We start from the raw sequence: 18,280 nt of genomic DNA on the forward strand, positions 1-18,280 counted from the left end.
TGTGCCTGTATCTCACAGTCCGAACTTTAGTAAACAGTCATTGTGGAGCTGTTAATATCACAGATATAAAGGCATACACGCTTTAGCCTGAATCTTTAGCCAGTCAAACTTTTCACAGTTGAAAGCACCTATTTTGTCTCTTTACAGAATGAAGACCATTCTCAGCAGCCAAACTGTCGACCTCCCCGACAATGGTAAGGGGAAAATCAGTTTTCCACACAGATGTATTTATGTCCTGTCTGTAGAGTAGCTTCTAACCTTTTTTTTTATATTTGTGCTTGTTGTGCGGCAGTCGAGGTGAGGCTGAAGGGCCGAACTGTGACTGTCAAAGGCCCCCGTGGCAAGCTCACCAGGGAGTTCAACCACATCAACCTGGAGCTCAGCCTGCTGGGCAAGAAACAGAAGAAGGTATGAAAGAGCCAGAATAATGCTAAGTTACTTAAAGTGAAGTTAGCAGCCCCAGGATGTGATGGCAGGAGGGCATCACACATGTTTGGTATTAAGGATGTGTGATTTTAGAGTGTATAAGTTTTCAGATTTAAATAGTGAGTTGTTTTGGTTGAGGTTGGATATGTAAAATTAACAACTGCATCATTTAGAAAAGTGCTTTAAGAACTGGTCGGGTCTTCAAACTACTCTGCTCAGTGCGAAGTTTGTAGATAAAGGGCTTAAAATGTCAATTTATTGTCTTAAAATGGGAGTAATCCTAAAAGCCAGTTATGTGCTTTGCCTAAAAGTGCCATAAGTGGATTGCAGATTGAGTTTTTGTACAGGGCTGTTTATATGACTGTTGAAAAAAAGGTTTAATACATACACGGCTGGTGTCAACAGTGCTAAGAACAAGTTGTAGAAAAAGTCTTTAATTTTAGAGGGAAACTATTGAAATATCTGACTGGCTGTGACTGAGATGATATCAGCGTTTGAAACCATCCAACTGTTTTCTTCACGTGATCCAATCCCAGCTGTGATAGGGCGAGAGGCAGGGTGCATGAACAGGTTTTCAGTCTATTGCAGAGCTAACACAGAGAGACAGACAGCTGTTAATGCTCACATTCACGCCTATGGCACACTTTGTTATTAATGTATCATGCATATATTTGACAGCAGCACTGTTGCCGCACAGCAAGAAGGTCCTGAGTTCATTCCACCATCAGGCCGGGGTCTTTCTGTGTGGAGTTTGCATGTTCTCCCCGTGTTTGCGTGGGTTCCCTCCGGGTACTCCAGCTTCCTCCCACAGTCCAAAGACATGCAATTAGTGGGGTTAGGTTAATTGATCAATCTAAGTCGCCCATAGTTGTGAATGCGGGAGTGAATGTGAGCGCGAATGGTTGTCTGTCTCTGTGTGTTAGCCCTGCGACAGACTGGCGACCTGTCCAGGGTGTACCCTTCCTCTCGCCCTGTGACAGCTGGGATACGCTCCAGCGCCCCCTGTGACCCTGAAAAGGAGAAGCGGATGAATGGCATATATTGGAAGTGTGGGAGGAAACCAGGATACTCTGAAAGAACAAAACAAGGGGAGAACATACAAACTCCACACTGAAAGACCCTGGCCAACCAGTGGATTTAAACCCAGGACCTTCTTACTGGGCTAAGCACCACACCTCCGTGCTGCCCCTCGTTTAAAACCTCTAGAATGTGTCCAATAGTCTGTGTGGTTTGCACTTGCTGTATAGTAAGTGTATACTGACATTAATGCATTTGGACGACAGAGTTGGTTTTTGGTGTTCTGACATGTGTTCCTGTCAGATTTGAGGCTGTTAGCCGGGGTGTAGTTAGTGTATCGCAACAGGTAAACAGCAGCTACTGCAAAAGGTAAATGTGGTTGCATTTTCCAATGGCGGTCTGCAAGGCCAGTATTTCGCTCACATGTGGGCTGATTGCTTCAACACCTGTTTCATGCAAGTGATTTGAGCTGCTGTGCTTTTTTTTTTTTTTTTTTTTTTTTCCTCAGCTTCGTGTGGATAAATGGTGGGGAAACAGGAAGGAGTTGGCCACAGTCCGCACCATCTGCAGCCACGTCCAGAACATGATCAAGGGAGTCACTTTGGTGAGAGCTCAGATATGCTTGTTTCAGTCGGTCCAGTTATAAACCCTGTGCATGCTTCTGGCTGACCCTGCCTATTGTTCCAGCATCAATTCTGTTTGCCTCTCATGCTTTTGTGCCACTGCAGGGTTTCCGGTACAAAATGCGTTCCGTGTACGCCCATTTCCCCATCAACGTGGTCATCCAGGAGAGCGGCACCCTGGTCGAGATCAGGAACTTCTTGGGAGAGAAATACATTCGCCGTGTCCGAATGAGGGGTGGTGAGTCTGCGTCACATCATGGAAATGTTTATGAGAATGGCACGTGTGAAGTCCAGAAATATTCAAAGTTTCTGAGGTGTGGCGTAAATGACTTTGTCAGGAGAAGTTGGAAGTTATGTATAACTTCATATTGGGTTTGTGGTTGATTAGACACAAATACTTGTGACACATTAAAAGTTAAAATAGCCAGATGGAAGGGACCACAGTGAATTTATCATTTTAGTCTTCAAAATGTCAAATTATCTTTAAAGATCATTAAAGACTTGTTTTTCTGATCTTTTGTTTCATCAGTTCAAAGCCCAAGAGGCATCATACTAAAATCATGAAATTCACACACTTGTGAAGCTGAACGAGCTGCTGGTTGGGCAAAAACTGCTAACGGCTGATTTGAAAACCAGGGCTCGTTAAATTTATGGATTAGGAAATTATTTTGTCAATCAATCAAAGCTTTATTCGTCACATGCAGGTTGCCCTGCAGTGAAATGGGACCCCCCCCCCCCCCCCCCGACCTTACACATATAGCACAAACATTACATGGGGATACAGGTCGGAGATTGGTAGAATCAGAGAAAAAACATTGAAATGTACACTACAATGGGGAAAGTACAAGAGGAAAAAAAGAGACCCCTACTCATGCTATGCTTCCATGGTAGGACAGCATGAGAACAGGAAACAAAAAAAAACTCCTCTGCACAAAAAGCACATAAATGTCCACAGCACAACATTGTGAAGACATGACAAGCCACAGGGGTGGGTGGGGGGTGAGGAGTAATCCGAAGTGAACACAGCAGCCGCCCTGCACAGCGCTACCATTCCAGCGCGGCACACAGACCCGCCGTGTTCCCTCGCAGGAAACAAGAATCGAAGGCGTTGGAAAGGGAGGGGGGATGAGTGAGTGCCTATCAGTGTAAGTGTATGTGTGTGCGTGTCCATAGGCCGAAGGACACTGTCTCAGCTGAACTATCAGGCTAAGTAAACAGTCCTCCAGCCAATCCAGGTGTCCTTGCATGGGATGGGAAGAATAGCCGTAACACAGTCGTTATCAGGGAGTGATTGTTCGGCTCCAGCCTTGGGCCTGCAGCTGGCGCGTTATGGGGATCCGCAATGTTCATGTTGGTTTTGTTAATTTCCATGCGAGCAGCCCAGGAGAATTTTCAGGCTGCTCTTTAACACTCTGACACTGGCCTCTCAATCTCCCGTTGGAGAGTCGCGAGCCTCCCCATGATGGTATCAAACTTCTGTTCCATGGTGTTGTCATTCTTTTGATTCTGAGACCTCACAACTGCAGTGATCCGTTCCGCGATGTCTTCCAACTGTCGCTCAAGGGTCTCATTTTGAGCAGGCCTCTCTCTGATGTTTCCCCTCATACGCTCAATGGTGTTGTTTTGAGCCTTCACAGCAGCTGTAAGCGTCTCAAAGGTGTTGACCATATTACGTTCGTTGTGAGAGGTTGCGCCTCGTTCCATTGCGATTCCAGCGGGCAGCCTTGGGGGGGTTTGAACAGCCGGTTCCGCTCTCTTATTTCTCCGATAAACCAGGGCTAAGCCAACTCCGATCAGCATGAACCCTGTTATCACGGTTCCGAATAGATAGATATCTTCAGCGTCCTCGATCGACAGTCCCGCCAGGCACATACAGATTAATTGGTGTAGTGAGTCTCTGAGGAGGGATTTAGAATTGGCAGAGAGTGAGGCACGTGCAGACTTTGTGGAGTCATTGAAGCAGATTCTTTAATTTGTGATGAAGTCTGGAGTTGCACTCAGAGTTCAAACATGGTCAGTTAAGCATATCGACTTTTCTCTCAGCAGATCTAAAGATCCTGAGCTCGCCTCATTTTGGTGATGTAATGTCTGAAGCTGGATATTTATTATTTGGTGGAACTGTCATCTCATTGGAGGGCCACTTTAGTGTTCAAGTAGTACAGAAAAAACAAAACACAGACAAATATTTCTGAAAATGTAGTGGAGGTTTTTTCTTTTTTTTAAACATTTCTAATTTTGTATAATAAGACTAAACTTTTGTCCTTGTTCTCTTTCAGGTGTGCTGTGTTCAGTCTCAGCCGCACAGAAGGACGAGCTGGTCCTGGAGGGTAACGACATTGAGCTGGTGTCCAACTCTGGTACGTCTGCCTGCTGTTTCCTCTTTAGGTTTTCTACACCATAGGATGAAATGATATGATTATGTCAAGCTCCACCAGCAGATGAGAAGTTTTTCATTATTTCAGTCGCAGCCGTCCTGAAACTGATTCAGTGTCACCTTGATGCTCGGTGTAGATAAGAGTGAATAAAACATCAGCGGATGTTTGTCACCGACCTTATGGTTGGAAAACTGGACTCTGTGGACAGTTGTTGCACATCATCTGTACACACTACATGCAGTTGGACATCAGTGCAGCTGCTAATCCAGTTTATCACACTTGACTTCTGATCAAGTTTCCCTCCACCTAAAGTCCTACTGTTCTCCTTACTGGGGTGCAGTGAGGGTTTTATCGATTATCTGACAGACATTAAGTTCAGGTTCTCAAATGAAATTATGGAAAGAGGATAAACTCAAATCAGAGAAGAACAGCGTCTGATCTCACCAGTGTTTCTAGACTATTGTAAGTTTGAGTTTCTCCTTGAGTTGATTTTTCGCCTTCACTCTTCTACATTAAGGACTGAGCACGGTCTTGTGTTTGCACGTCTACTTTGATGAACAAAAACCCCATCGCTCCACCTCAGTTGGGTTTTTTTTTTTTTTTTGCTAGTCTATAGTTGTTCTCCAGAATCTGTATTTTTAGTTTTTGTCCATATTAGTTTTTTTTTTTTGGCTCAGCTTTTGAAGGCAAAGCTTTGTTATACAGCAGTGAGTATAAATATCATATTGATGTCAAACAAAGGCCAAAAACTGTCACCTGACCATAATCCACTCAAGACTGTATATAATTTCTGAAAATGAGTTTAAAGTCAAAATGCTCCTGCAGGTGGATTTTCCTGTAAATCCCTGATGGAGCTGTGAGATGCGAGTGTGAGATGCTTTTAGACCTTTTTAACTACCTTTTGATTCACATGCTACAATCCAAACAGCTCGACCTGCATGTATAAAAAGGAGGGTCGGTATGAGACCGCTGCCTCAGGGACATATCAGGTTTTTCTGGACTTGTATCCAGATTCTTAGTAAACACGTTGGAGATGAAATTTGAACTTGGAGCCAAAAAGACAGCAAACAGTGTGTCACACAGTCCTTCCTGAATCTTGTGTAATCCTGTTGTGATGTGCTACTTATCACCCCAACTTCTCTGTTGCAGCTGCTCTGATCCAGCAGGCCACAACTGTCAAAAATAAGGATATCAGGAAGTTCTTGGACGGCATTTACGTGTCTGAGAAGGGAACAGTCTTGGAACCGGAACAGTAAAAGTTACACCTACACTCTCGGAGGTTAGACATCACCATCCTCCTGTCCTGCATGCTCTGCTGGTTTTTCTTCCTTTTAATGGTTTCATTCTTTCAGATCTTTTTACACAATGCGCTGCTGCTCCACTTTATTTAAACTTATTTGTTGGGGCTCATGGATGTAGTTAAATTATTTTCCATTAATAAATACTCCTTACATGAAGTCGCCTTCATGTGTGAATCAATCTCCAAAAATCTGACTGGGCTTTTAACATTTTATCGGCAGTTTCAGATCATTACCAGTTTCATAAAAGCTGTAACTGATACGAACTGTTTTCCAGCCCCATGTGGTGTTTGTGTGGATGCTTTTGGCGTCACTGTTTGCATGAATGTGCACCACAGCGTGCATCTGTGCTCCTAAAGCTGCCCATTATTTTTGAAGTAAACTCTTCATTAATCCTCCCACTCAGTTGATCTCTGTCCTCACACTCGGCTCCTCTGTTTGTTTCCAGCAGCCCTGATCCAGCAGACCACCACAGTCGGAAAGAAGGACATCAGGAAGTTCCTGCACAGCACAGTGCTAATGACAAGCTAATAAGACCAATAAACTAATGTGTTTTCCAGTTAATCCAGTCTCTGCCTCCCTTTCTTATTGGTTTTTGAGAATAGTTCAGCAAAATCTTGATATTGTTATAAATTGCACACGAAAGAGTCACTGGGGTAGTTCTACCCATCATCAGAAGTTTAAGATTTGAAGATTTTTATTTTCACTTTGTTCAGTGGATTTCCTTGTTTTAGTTTAGCTTCACTGTTAGTTTGAGTTGTTCTGTTTCAGAGGAAAGATTTAAGAAATTCAGGATGAATATTAATAATCAAACAGTGCTTGTTAGAGGTTGTTTCACCGGCCAGGTTTTGAATACTAAAACTAAAGACATTGTAATCACAGATGAACTTAAGGGCTGTGAATGGGCTGGATCCCTGCTGTCACAGGATGAGATGCAAAGTACATCGTGGACAGAATGCTGGGATCATGCTCAGCGACGGTGTTAAACACTACAACACTGTGCCCCCAAAACTGATTTTCTTTTACTTATACAAGTATACTGTTTTTGTTAAATTTCTGCTAAGCTCATGGTCAGTTTTTCCTTGTAGTTCATTATAATAACAATAAAACTGATGGATCAGATTCACTGAGGAGCTTGTGAAAATACTGAGATTTCTTGAGGACCAAAGTGATTCACAGACAGTTTCCAGCACATCCACTGGTTTGTTGCCAGAATGGCAAGTTTTAATTTTGAACATGTAATCGAACACAGACTACTAAAAGCAAAAGATTTAACCCTAAGACTTGCCTAAAACAAATGTCACATTTGTTACCTAGATTTTTACTTTTTGTTCTTAGCACAGCATTTCAGACTCCTCACAGCGCTGATACTTCAGTCTCACACAGACTGAGGTGGTTTGATGTGTGAGGCGTTTGTCTGACCTCAGGAACATCTTCAGGAGGACCAGGAGTCAAACAGACAACCTGTTCTAAAACCAGAGGAACTCAAATGCAACCTAACCTGAAGGTTTTCATAAACTCACCATGTGTGGTTTGTGTGAAAGTCTCACGTTTAAATGCAAGAGGAGCAGAAAAAAAAAGATTAAACCTTCATTCCTCACAGTATCTATAAATTATTTGGGCTATACAACTCGGATTAAATACATCCAGGTCGCTTCTCTTCTTCATACTATTATTTTTTAAAGAACAATAACGCGGAAGCAAGAAAGTGGATTTGCTGGGGGGAAAAAATGAAAGGAAGTAGTTTGAGTGGTGTTTTCCTCCGGGAGAGTAGTTTTGTTTTGTTTTTATTTGTATTTGCATTTTTAGTTAGAATCTGTAGGTTATTCAAGTTTTAAACAATATTCAAACAGTGCAGACACTACAGTTTATTTTTATTTTGTATTGATTGCTCAAACCATATGTATTGTGGTCATTTTTTGAGTTTAATTTTAGTTCATATATTTATTTATTTTACTTTCAATTCTACAATTATGGATATGAAAGTCGAGCATTATCAAATCAGTGATACAGCTCATTGCTTTCAGTGGTAAAAGCGCGCAGATTTTACCGGAAATTCTTCACAATAAGAAATGAATGCAAAAAAAAAAAATCTGCTAATTTATACCACAACAAAAAAATAATTTTTGTTATTTATTGTTTTAAACTTTTTTTTATTTATTTATCTTGACATATCTGTAAACATTTAGGTTTTCTTTAGTCGAATAAAAAAAACGTACTCGTGGTGACGCGATGACGCACGCCAACCAGCTCCCGGAGCGTCATTTCCAGGCGACCGCGGACTCTTGCTTCGCGCCAAGCAGTTGAAGCTTTTTCTTACTTTTTTTTTTGATAACAGACCAACACAGCGAGAAAGCGCGTTCATAATGGTACGTGACATATTTCAGCTGCTTTTTCACTCAAACCTGGAGCCTGTGTGCATAAACACAGCGGGTAAATATGGAGGAAATGATGCTGTTGTGTGGTTAAACCTTGCTGCTGCTACTGATGATGATGATGATGAAGCGCAGTGCGCAGTTAGCTCCTGCTAAAGAGGATAAACTTCAATCCTTTGGTTCAGGTGAAGCTTTGAGCAGCAGGTGAAGAAGGTGAAATCTGTGAAGTGTAAGAGCGTACAGTTTGTAGTTTGTGTAGCTGTGCGGTCTGCTGTGGAAGCACACTGACTAACATGCAGAGGGGTGACAGTTTAAAGGAAAACCATAAAGCAGTGGGTGTAGAAGGACACACACAGGTGCAGATGCTTCCTCACAGCTGCACTGCAGGCTACAGTGAAGCAGCAACATCTGTGGCATGAGTGAAAAGACTGAGCTGACTTTGAATACGTTTGTTTTTGTTTGGGTGCCAATAAGGTGATTTTAATTCACTTAAATAAAACTAAAGATAAAATCGTTTTGTTTGTTTGTTTGTTTGTTTTTAAAAAAAAGCAAAATTAACTGATGTAAAATCAAAAGTTGACTCGTGGTGTAAACTCAAAACCTAGCATAAGGAAATGTCCTTATGCTAAGATTTTCACTGGGAGTGACAGGATGAGGGAACATTCATAGATGTAGTGAGGACATGCAGAGGGTTGGTGTGACAGATGGTGGTTATGTCCACTAATGGGAGCAGCAGAGTGAAGAGGATGGCTTCATTCAATTAGGGAAAATATAGGGAGGAACTAGTGGGTATGAATATATTATCAAGGAGGGCCAGTCGGTATTAATTTATGTATCTGAGTAAGCATAATAAAATGGATTTAAGTAAAATAAGTTATTGGGGAACCAAAATAACTACAAATAGGTATAAAATAAGTGAGCTAGTCTACAGACAAGATTGGTAAATAATTAAAATAATAAAAGATTTCCACTTTTTGGGGAAAAAATGAATATAGCTGCCTTTGACTGTGAAATTCATCTTTTCTAATTTGCAAAATGAGATCATGTGCTTGAGCTGCAAAGATGTGGATGGGGTAGGATGGAAGGATACAAAGTCTCACTGAGATGTCAAAGAATGAAATAGTTTTGCATTCGTAGCTCCTACTCCCAGGCACTTTATGAGTCAGGATGTATAGTTTTGATAAAAGTGATTTTTTCCCCTGTTTTTTCCTTTTACGTAATTCTGTAATTCTTACAGTTTGTACTCTTCTGTGTGTGCAGGACATCAGGCGGTTCTTTGCACCGACGTCGGCTAAGCCTGCGGTGCAGAAACCTGCCCCGAACGGAAATGACAAACAGGAGAAGAAGAAGAAGAATTCCTCGTCAACGGACGAGGAGGTGAAAAAGAAGAAGAAAGAGGCCAACAAGGTGAGGAGCTGCCCCCTCTCCTTGTCTCCTTTCTCTGTTCCTCTTCATCCTGTTTATCCGGCTTTATTGTGGTTTCGTGTTCTGTAGGTCAAAAGCAAAAAAACTGAGGAGCAACGCAAGGATGGGGAGAAAAAACGAAAGAAGCACGCAGTCATAGCCTCGGGTAGGCATTTCCTCCACAGTGATGTCTCGGTGTCACAGCATTGTTATTTTTCTTAAGGTTTTTAAAGGATTTGTTAAAATACATTCCTTTAAAATGTAGTTTATTGCTGTTTGATGAGATGTATGCGGGGACTCAGCGACCTGCAGCATCCTCAGGCTCTACTGTGCATCTGGATTTAAAAAAAAAAAAAAAGATAACACACATTTTCTAAAGTTTACAAAAGATTTAGCCTCATATTTTCATCCAAAGATGAATGGAAATAGATTGTAGATTTAGATGAGGACAGAATTATTAGCCCCCTATAAAAGTTGAATTTTTACCCCCTCAGAAGTAGAAGAACTAGCAGGGTCAAAATGTTGTAGTTTTCAACAGTCTCACATGTGCTCCTGACCAATCACAGCTCATTCTTCCTCACCTAATCTTCTTCATGATCCCTTCCACTTTGAGTTTCTTGGAGCCTTGCAGCCCGTTTCTGTGCAGGGTTCTAGTGATGCGTTGTGTTTGTGCTCAGACTCAGATGAGGAGGAGCCAGTGAGGAAGTCGAAATCCCCCAAAGAGAAAGCGAAGACGAACAAAAAAGATCCCGTGCAGTACGTCTCTGAAACAGGTGATGCTTCAGATGTGCTCTTACCCCAGCGTTAAAGGGAAAATGTCCTTTTTTTATAAACGCGTGATAGGAGGCCTCTCTTTTCTGCTTGTAGACTCAGACAGCGACAACTTCCAGTCCTTGAAGAAAACTTCCAAATCCAAACAGAACGGCGCCGCAAAAACGACAAAAGCGGACGCCAAACAGTCGGGGAAGTCTCCCGTCAAGCCATCCTCCACCCAGGGAAAAACCACACCAAAATCTCCTCCTGTGCCTTCCACCCCAAAGTCAGCTCCGCCCCCTCAGTCCAAACAAACCCCCACATCAGTACTCGATTACTTTGGCAGCGCGAGTGTTCAGCGCTCGGACAAGAAGCTGGTAGCCAGCACCAAACGAAAGGCTGTGAGTACTGAGGCATTACTTCTGTGTGTGTTTCCTTGTTTTTTTTACTCATCCTCTCATGACTCAGTAATGATCCTTTGTAAAAACTCCTCAGCCGACTCTCACAGACGACCTGATAAGCGATGAGGAAATCGCCAGGCAGTTGCAGATGGAAGAGGACATGGAGGTAAGCTGATCAGCCACTGCTGGTTTATTTGACTTTGAATTAGAGCTGCTCAGTAAATTGACAGATGGCTTTGACCCGTAGTTCATTACAGCTCTTCTGCTGTTCTCATGTTTTTGCTGCTTCACTCTCAGCTGGAGAAACAGGTCCACGAGGATGAGGAGTTTGCCAGAACGCTGGCCATGCTGGATGAAGAGCCAAAAGCGAAGATGGTAAAGGCTGCAAGCGTTAAAAAGGTTTGTGCAATTAAATTCTCAAGTTTATTTCAAGTCTTGTTTCTTTTGTCTTCCCAACCATCCAGGCTCGCAAAGGCTCTGATGAAAAACAAGTCTTGACCACGAGCCCCAAAAAGAAAGCCACAGACGCTGCCGCCCCTGGGAGCAGCTCGAAGACCAGCGTGTCTGAAGATGTGGTTAGTCCGTCTCCCAAAAAGACCACAGCTCCTGTAAAAGCCAGCTCCAAACTGGCCATGATGAAGAAAAAGGATGATGACAAGAACGAAGGGGTAAAGAGCAAAACCCCTACTAAGATGAAAATTTCTCCCAAAAAGGAGCCCCACGCTTCATCTATCTCAGAGAAGACGTTCACCCCCAAAACTGGAACCACGCCCACCGCACTTAAGACTTCTCCCAAGAAACCGGAGGTGAGCCACACAGACGACCTATCAGATCAGAGGAAGAAAAAACCTGAGCATATAGATAAAAATATCCACTTCAAACAATTTAAAACCCAGATTATTTGCCTCTGTCTCAGAGCACGAGCACAAGCCCTGACGACCAAGAGAAGAAGAAGGCCAACTCTTCAGCTTACAGGAACTTCCTGAACAGAGATGGACCACGAGCTCTGGGCTCAAAGGAAATCCCGAAGGTAACCTGTGCTCGCTGTAGACGCCATCGTTCAGCTGGCCAGCAAGCTTGCGCTGCCTTTGCTTTACTGCCTGCGTGGTTTGTGTTTTCCAGGGAGCAGAAAACTGTTTGGAGGGCTGCGTGTTTGTCCTGACCGGCGTCCTCGAGTCCATGGAGAGAGAAGACGCCAAATCTCTCATCGAGCGCTACGGAGGCAAGGTGACGGGCAACGTCAGCAAGAAGACCACCTACCTGATTCAGGGCCGAGACAGCGGTGCATCGAAGCTGGAGAAGGTGATTATCTCTTTGAACATGAATGCATCACCATATTAAAGGATTTGACATCAATAGAAAAAACTGTCTGAAGCCCGAGCTTTTATCTCACAGGGATTAGCTGTTCCAGCACCGATCATGTGAGTTATGAGTACTTTATCAATACACATGATAGAAAATAAGGAAATTCAATAAATTAAGATAGACTTTAAGGATAAACAGTTTGAGCTCCAGATACGAAAAAATGGCAGAAAATGATAATAAAAATTGCTCCTTTTTTCTTTATTATCCTCTATTTTTCCCACACACACGTGAAACATTTTGCTCCATAGTTTTGTTTCTTGCGTTTCTCAGGCGGAGAGCTTCGGCACCCAGATCCTCGACGAAGACGGTCTGTTGGAGCTGATCGGAACCAAACCAGGAAAGAAGTCCAAGTATGAGATCGCTGCGGAAGCTGAGGTCAGTATTGAAATTATCCTGTAATGTATGATTTAATCTTCTGTACATCAGTTAAACTAAAAAAGTATGTATATGTGTGTGTGTATGTATATATATATATATATATATATATATATATATATATAAATAAACTTATCTTGTGTCACAGCTGCTCATTTCTGCTCCCGGAATAAACGCTTTACATTAAAAGATGAATTTTACCCATTTCCGCTGGGTTTCTATACCCTCTGCTTTTGTCACATAGAGCAAAACCACAAAGACCAAGACGCCTCCAAGCCAGGCTTCAAAGAGCACCCCGAAGGCCCAGAAGATCTCTCCCTCTAAGGGTAATTCCAGATCACCTCACACCCCGAGCCCTTCAAAGACGGGACAGGCACAAGGCCGCGGTACCAAGACCAGAGACGGTGGGACTCCACCCGGGAGAGGCTCGGGTCAAACTGCGCGAAGGGAGCTGGGCCTTTCCTCTGCTACCTCTTCTTCTTCTTCTGTCCCAGAACAATCATCTCCATCACCCACAGAAGAGGGTGGCAGCCTGCTGTGGGTGGACAAGTACCGTCCACGCTCTCTGAAGGCTGTGATTGGCCAGCAGGGGGACCAGAGCTGTGCAAACAAGCTGCTGCGCTGGCTGCAGAACTGGTACAAAAACCACGGCAGCGGCAAACCAGCAGGTAGCAGAAGACTGAACGTGATTTGTTTTTGGTCGATTTCAGCTTTTTAAACCCGTCTGTGCTGAAGTCTGCGTGTGTTCTTTTCTGCTTTCTTCTATGCAGCGGCTCGGTTTGGTAAGTTTGGAGGGAAAGACGATGGCTCAGGATTCAAAGCCGCTCTGCTCTCCGGCCCGCCAGGGGTGGGAAAGACCACCACGGCTGCCCTGGTCTGCGAGGTCAGCGTGAAAACACACACAGATTTATTGTGAGCAGTCTGTGTGCGTATTGAGCACGCCGCTCTAATCTCAGCCTCGCGTTCACTGCGTCTGTGTGTCGTCCTGCAGGAGCTGGGCTTCAGTTATGTGGAGATGAACGCCAGCTGCACTCGCAGCAAAAACAGCCTGAAGGAGGTCGTCGCCGAGTCGCTGAACAACACCAGCATAGAGAACTTCTACAAAGGTCACTCCAGCTTTCAGCTGCCTTTTATACAAGTGATTAAAAATGACACGCAGTCTGTGCACAGGCTGTTATTAAAACAGCAAAGGTAAACAGATGTGGTTGTTGTTCTCGTACAGCAGTGACTTCTCCATTAAAGTAGATAAGAGCTCATTTATTCCACTTTTTCTTAAACAGCAACTCTGGCTGTGCTTTTACAATATTTATGAAGTGCATGCTGGACAAACTTTTTAATAAATTAACATAACATACAAACGATTAATCAGTGACACTTAAACCTTCTTCTTGTTTCTTGGCGTTTTGCAGGCACGTCACAGACAGTGAGCAGTAAACACGTGCTGATCATGGACGAGGTCGACGGCATGGCTGGTAACGAGGACCGCGGAGGAATTCAGGTAAATGACGGCATTTTTTTTTTACAGACTGTAGAGATCTTAACTTTTATAAGTTAAAAGTTTTAGATTAGGGAAATGTGGAAAATAAGCACTCACAGGTTTCAGCGCTGGTTGATGGTCGACTGAGCAACTGCAACAGAAAATAGTTCAGTCTGATCCTCAGACCTCTCCAGCTGACCTTTAGATCACATGCTTATTGGTTTATTTCTGTTGTTTCTTCGATATTGATGTGTTTCTGCTCCTGTAGGAAATGATCGGCCTTATTAAAAATTCAAAGATCCCCATCATCTGCATGTGCAACGATCGGAACCACCAGAAGATTAGATCTTTGGCCAACTACTGCTTCGATCTCCGCTTCCAGAGACCGCGAGTGGAACAAATCAAGGTACTCACACATCTGTCCTGTATATAGCTTTCAGTATAGATGGTGCCTTTCCAGATGTGCAAACACTAATCAGAGCTTTGCATGACAAACTTGTGTGTTTTTTAATGCGAGGGCCTGAAGATTTTCGGCATTGTCCTCGTGCACAGAGGTTTCTCCAGATTGTCAGAATCTTTTGAGGAGATTAACTGTAGATGATAATATTCGCAAACTCTTTACAATTTTGCATCGAGGAACATTATTCTGAAATTGTTCTGCAGTTTTCTGCAGATTGGTGAGCCTCTGCCTGTCTTTACTTCTGAGAACCTTTTTCTCTGTAAGATTTATTTTTAATACTCTGTCATGTCACTGTCCTTTTGCCTGTTAATCCAATTGGTTGCTAAATGTTCCTCCAGATGTTTCTTTTTAGTACCACTTACTTTTGAGCCTTTTGTTACTGCCATCAAATTCTAAATAAGCTTAGTTTAAACATTTGAGATGTTTTCTGTGTTTAATTGTGTTTTCTTTTATTGTGGATTTTATTAGTGAGGTTTTAAAATCGTTTCCTCCTCCTTTTATCTATATGTAATCCAGTGTCCCAGCTGCTTTTGGAGTTGGGTTTGTGCTAAGTGACAGAGTGATGAACACTAGAGTTTCAGTCACCCAGAGAAACCACAGCAAACAGCATCTATGACAGTCGCGCTTACTTCTTCATTTCTCAGGGAGCCATGATGTCCATTGCTTTCAAGGAGGGAATCAGGATCCCGCCCCCAGCTCTTAACGAAATCATTTTAGCCTCCAATCAGGATGTCCGACAGGTAAAGAAATCAAAGCGTCAACTCATAACGAGCCTGAGATGGTTGTGTCCTGTGGTTACCTCCTTACCACTGTGGCTGTTTTCCTCTCCAGGTGATCCACAATCTCAGCATGTGGTCAGCCAAGGACAAGGTGATGACGTACGACCAGTGCAAGTCCGACGCAGCCAGCGCACGCAAGGACATGAAGCTCGGGCCGTTTGACGTCTGCAGGAAGGTGTTTGCCTCGGGGGAGGAGACGGCCCGCATGAGCCTCATCGACAAGTCGGACCTCTTTTTCCACGACTACTCGCTGGCGCCGCTGTTCGTCCAGGAGAACTACCTGCACGTGCGCCCAGCTGCTGCAGGGTGAGAGAGGCCACCTGCTTCATCCCATGCGTAAAATTGACCAAGATGTCAAACTTTTATTTTAAATTTGCTCGTTTGCTTTGTTTTTTTTGGCAGTGGCAACCTGAAGTCCCACCTGGTGTTGCTCAGTAAGACGGCTGACTCCATCTGTGATGGCGATCTGGTGGATAGACGGATCCGCTCAGGACAAAACTGGTCACTGCTACCCACCCAGGTAACTAACACACACACACACACACACACACACACACACACACAAAAGCATTGCTAGATTTTCTTTTAATCATAGTGAAAGCAGCAGCTAGCTTATCATGAGAGCGTGAAAAACAGGACAGAAAGCCGCTCAGTGAGCCTTGAACGTTGATGAAAGGCTCCCTGAGGGATGCATACACAGGTGCTTCTCTGATGAAAGCCCCTGATCATACTTCTTCTTGTGTTTGTGTGTGTCTGTGTGCATATTTGCAGGCCATTTATGCCAGTGTGTTACCAGGCGAGCTCATGAGAGGCTACATGAATCAATTCCCGATCTTCCCCAGCTGGCTCGGCAAGAACTCCTCGACCAATAAACACTCACGCATCGTGCAGGAGCTGTCCTCGCACATGGGTTTAAAGTCAGTGTTTCTTCTTTATCGTCTTAAAATGATGCTTTTAACACATCGCTGAGCTCAAACTGCTGCTGCAACACTGAATTATTTTATCTGCTTGGCTCTTTTCAGGACACTGAGCAGCAAACAGGCGGTCAACCTGGATTACCTGCACTACCTGCGACAGGCGATTCTAAATCCACTCCAGAAGCACGGAGCAGAGGGCGCTGCCGAAGCCGTGCAGCTGCTGGACGACTATCAGCTCATCAAGGAGGACGTGGACAGCATCATGGAGATCAGCGTCTGGGGAGGACAGCCCGACCCCTACTCCAAACTGGACTCCAAGGTGAGGAGGTGGCAACATTTAAAAGTTTTCCTACTGATAATGACCGCTACTACTGAGGCCCCCTGGTGGTGGTGAAAATGTTAAAAATCTACAGAAGGGAATAACAAAAAGTACCTTTAAAACCAAAGTTATGACGTGAATGATCTCAAATTGCTTCGTCAATCTCTGCGACTCATGAGAACAGAACTGGATGTCTTTACGTCCCAACAACCAGCGACTTTTGACACCTGTCGTTGTCACCTTCCAGGTAAAGGCCGCCTTTACACGGACATACAATAAAGAGGTCCACCTAACACCATACTCCCTGCAAGTGGTGAAGAAAGGCCGCCGTGGTGGGGGAGGAGACTTTGAGGGAGGGGAGGAAATAAGCCAGGAAGATCCGGAGTCTGAAGACGAAGGAGAGGGGCTCAAAGCAGACGCTATGATTAAGGTGAGTGCATTCAAGCTCTGGGATCATTATAAGTGTTAAGTTCACCTTTCTGTATATTTCTCACACATGCATTCCTGTTCTTCCCTGCAGCACAAGAAGGCCAAACCCACCAAGGAGTCAAACAAGGAGAAGAAGGAGGATTCTGGAAAGGGCAAAGGCAAGGGCAAAGGCAAGGCTAAGAAATGACCCGAGGAAGAAAACTAGCTGCCCTGGACTGGACTGATGATGTTCTTTGAACTTGTATCTATCCAAAGTAGTAAAACTGGTCCCTTTAAACACTTGAATACAGACTGAGGAGCGTCGCACCTGGTTTTTTTTTTTTTTAACTCCAAATCTCGCCATACTGAACAAATGATGTGCGTAGTCTTCTCGCTCCACCACCATCATGTCTGTACATCTCTGTAGAAACGTGTCTCATCAGGAGTGTCGTTCACTCTTTCTGATAATGCGACTTTGGCTGGAGGACTGTTTCTTTTTCTACAACTACAGTACAGAAATGCTTTTGCTCTGCAGTCAGCACAGCTTCTTTTTCCTGTAAATTGCAATTTTGTAAAAAAAAAAAAAAAAAATCCAAACAAAAATACACGAGTATTAATAGAGAAATGTGTTGCCTAGTGACTTATTTGAACAATTTGTCTATATTTGTATATAGTTGAAAAATGTTAAATATTCTGAGGATCCAACAAGAGGGCTTATCTCATGCACCACCATCCTGACGATAGCCGAGCAAACTTGCATTAAATCGACTCAACAGAAAAAGCATCCAACTGTGGACAGACTCAGCTGTGAGCAACTGCAGATTGTGGTGACTAAATGGTTGCCCTTTTGATCGGATCTGCCACAGGGTGAGAGGTGGGATACACCCTGGACTGCTCACCAGTCTGTTGCAGGGGGAATCATCAGTTAACCTTACCCCACTAACTGCATGTCTTTGGACTGTGGCCCAAGTTCTATACAACAGCTGCCTCACAGAGCCCTGAACAAGAATTACATGGATGATAATTGAAAGAAAATCTGAAGTAAGCTCAGACAGTAACCCAGAGGAGAGGTGAAATTCTTCCACTCTCCTCGGTGTATCGTCGTACTGCAGTGACTGATTATAATTTGAAAGAGACACAAAGAGATCTCAAGTGTTTCAGCTTGAGCTCTGGAAATGAGCTTGTTGCACAATTTTGATACCAATGGTGATAAAATAGAATTTCTTAATAATAAAAAAAACGACATTTTTATTGAAAATACACATTTTGTTAGAAACATGAATACAGAACATTTACTGACCCCCCTCCCCCAAACACACTGGACTACCATATTAAAAATGGGAAATTTGGACATCTTTATATATATTTATACACACACACACACACACACACACACACACACACACACACACACACACACAATAAATTCAGCCACCAGCTCGCTGCAGCTGACCTAGTTGATGTTGAATCCTCAGAATACGGCTCAGACCCGCTCTCTTTACAGCCTC

At 43.6% G+C, this 18,280-nt stretch overlaps 2 protein-coding genes across 3 annotated transcripts; both read left to right on the plus strand.

Moving 5' to 3' along the window:
* Window positions 1–125: 125 nt before the first annotated feature.
* rpl9 (ribosomal protein L9) lies at window positions 126–6,325 on the plus strand. Of its 2 annotated transcripts, none has more exons than XM_085355979.1 (7): window positions 126–194; window positions 293–408; window positions 1,952–2,047; window positions 2,172–2,304; window positions 4,343–4,423; window positions 5,591–5,720; window positions 6,191–6,325. In XM_085355979.1, the coding sequence occupies exons 1-6, from the start codon at window positions 149–151 to the stop codon at window positions 5,695–5,697; spliced, it is 579 nt and encodes a 192-aa protein (XP_085212105.1). In that variant the 5' UTR covers window positions 126–148; the 3' UTR covers window positions 5,698–5,720; window positions 6,191–6,325. The 2 variants fall into 2 exon arrangements, with proteins under 2 accessions (XP_085212105.1, XP_085212104.1); XM_085355978.1 differs by having other exon boundaries at window positions 6,188–6,324.
* A 1,697-nt stretch (window positions 6,326–8,022) lies between these two features.
* On the plus strand, window positions 8,023–17,372 carry rfc1 (replication factor C (activator 1) 1). Its single transcript, XM_085355980.1, has 23 exons — window positions 8,023–8,108; window positions 9,375–9,521; window positions 9,609–9,684; window positions 10,196–10,291; window positions 10,386–10,672; window positions 10,767–10,838; window positions 10,970–11,047; window positions 11,137–11,478; window positions 11,589–11,702; window positions 11,795–11,974; window positions 12,308–12,412; window positions 12,657–13,080; window positions 13,183–13,295; window positions 13,404–13,518; window positions 13,822–13,910; window positions 14,158–14,295; window positions 14,994–15,089; window positions 15,181–15,434; window positions 15,531–15,648; window positions 15,900–16,045; window positions 16,151–16,364; window positions 16,612–16,794; window positions 16,885–17,372. Exons 1-23 carry the CDS (start codon window positions 8,106–8,108, stop codon window positions 16,978–16,980), a joined length of 3,486 nt encoding a protein of 1,161 aa, XP_085212106.1. The 5' UTR covers window positions 8,023–8,105; the 3' UTR covers window positions 16,981–17,372.
* The last annotated feature ends 908 nt before the right edge of the window (window positions 17,373–18,280 follow it).

This window comes from Diplotaxodon limnothrissa, linkage group LG6, assembly GCF_057381915.1.
Source record: "Diplotaxodon limnothrissa isolate DT_005_m linkage group LG6, D_limnothrissa_male_GT1.1, whole genome shotgun sequence".
Lineage (NCBI taxonomy): Eukaryota > Metazoa > Chordata > Actinopteri > Cichliformes > Cichlidae > Diplotaxodon > Diplotaxodon limnothrissa.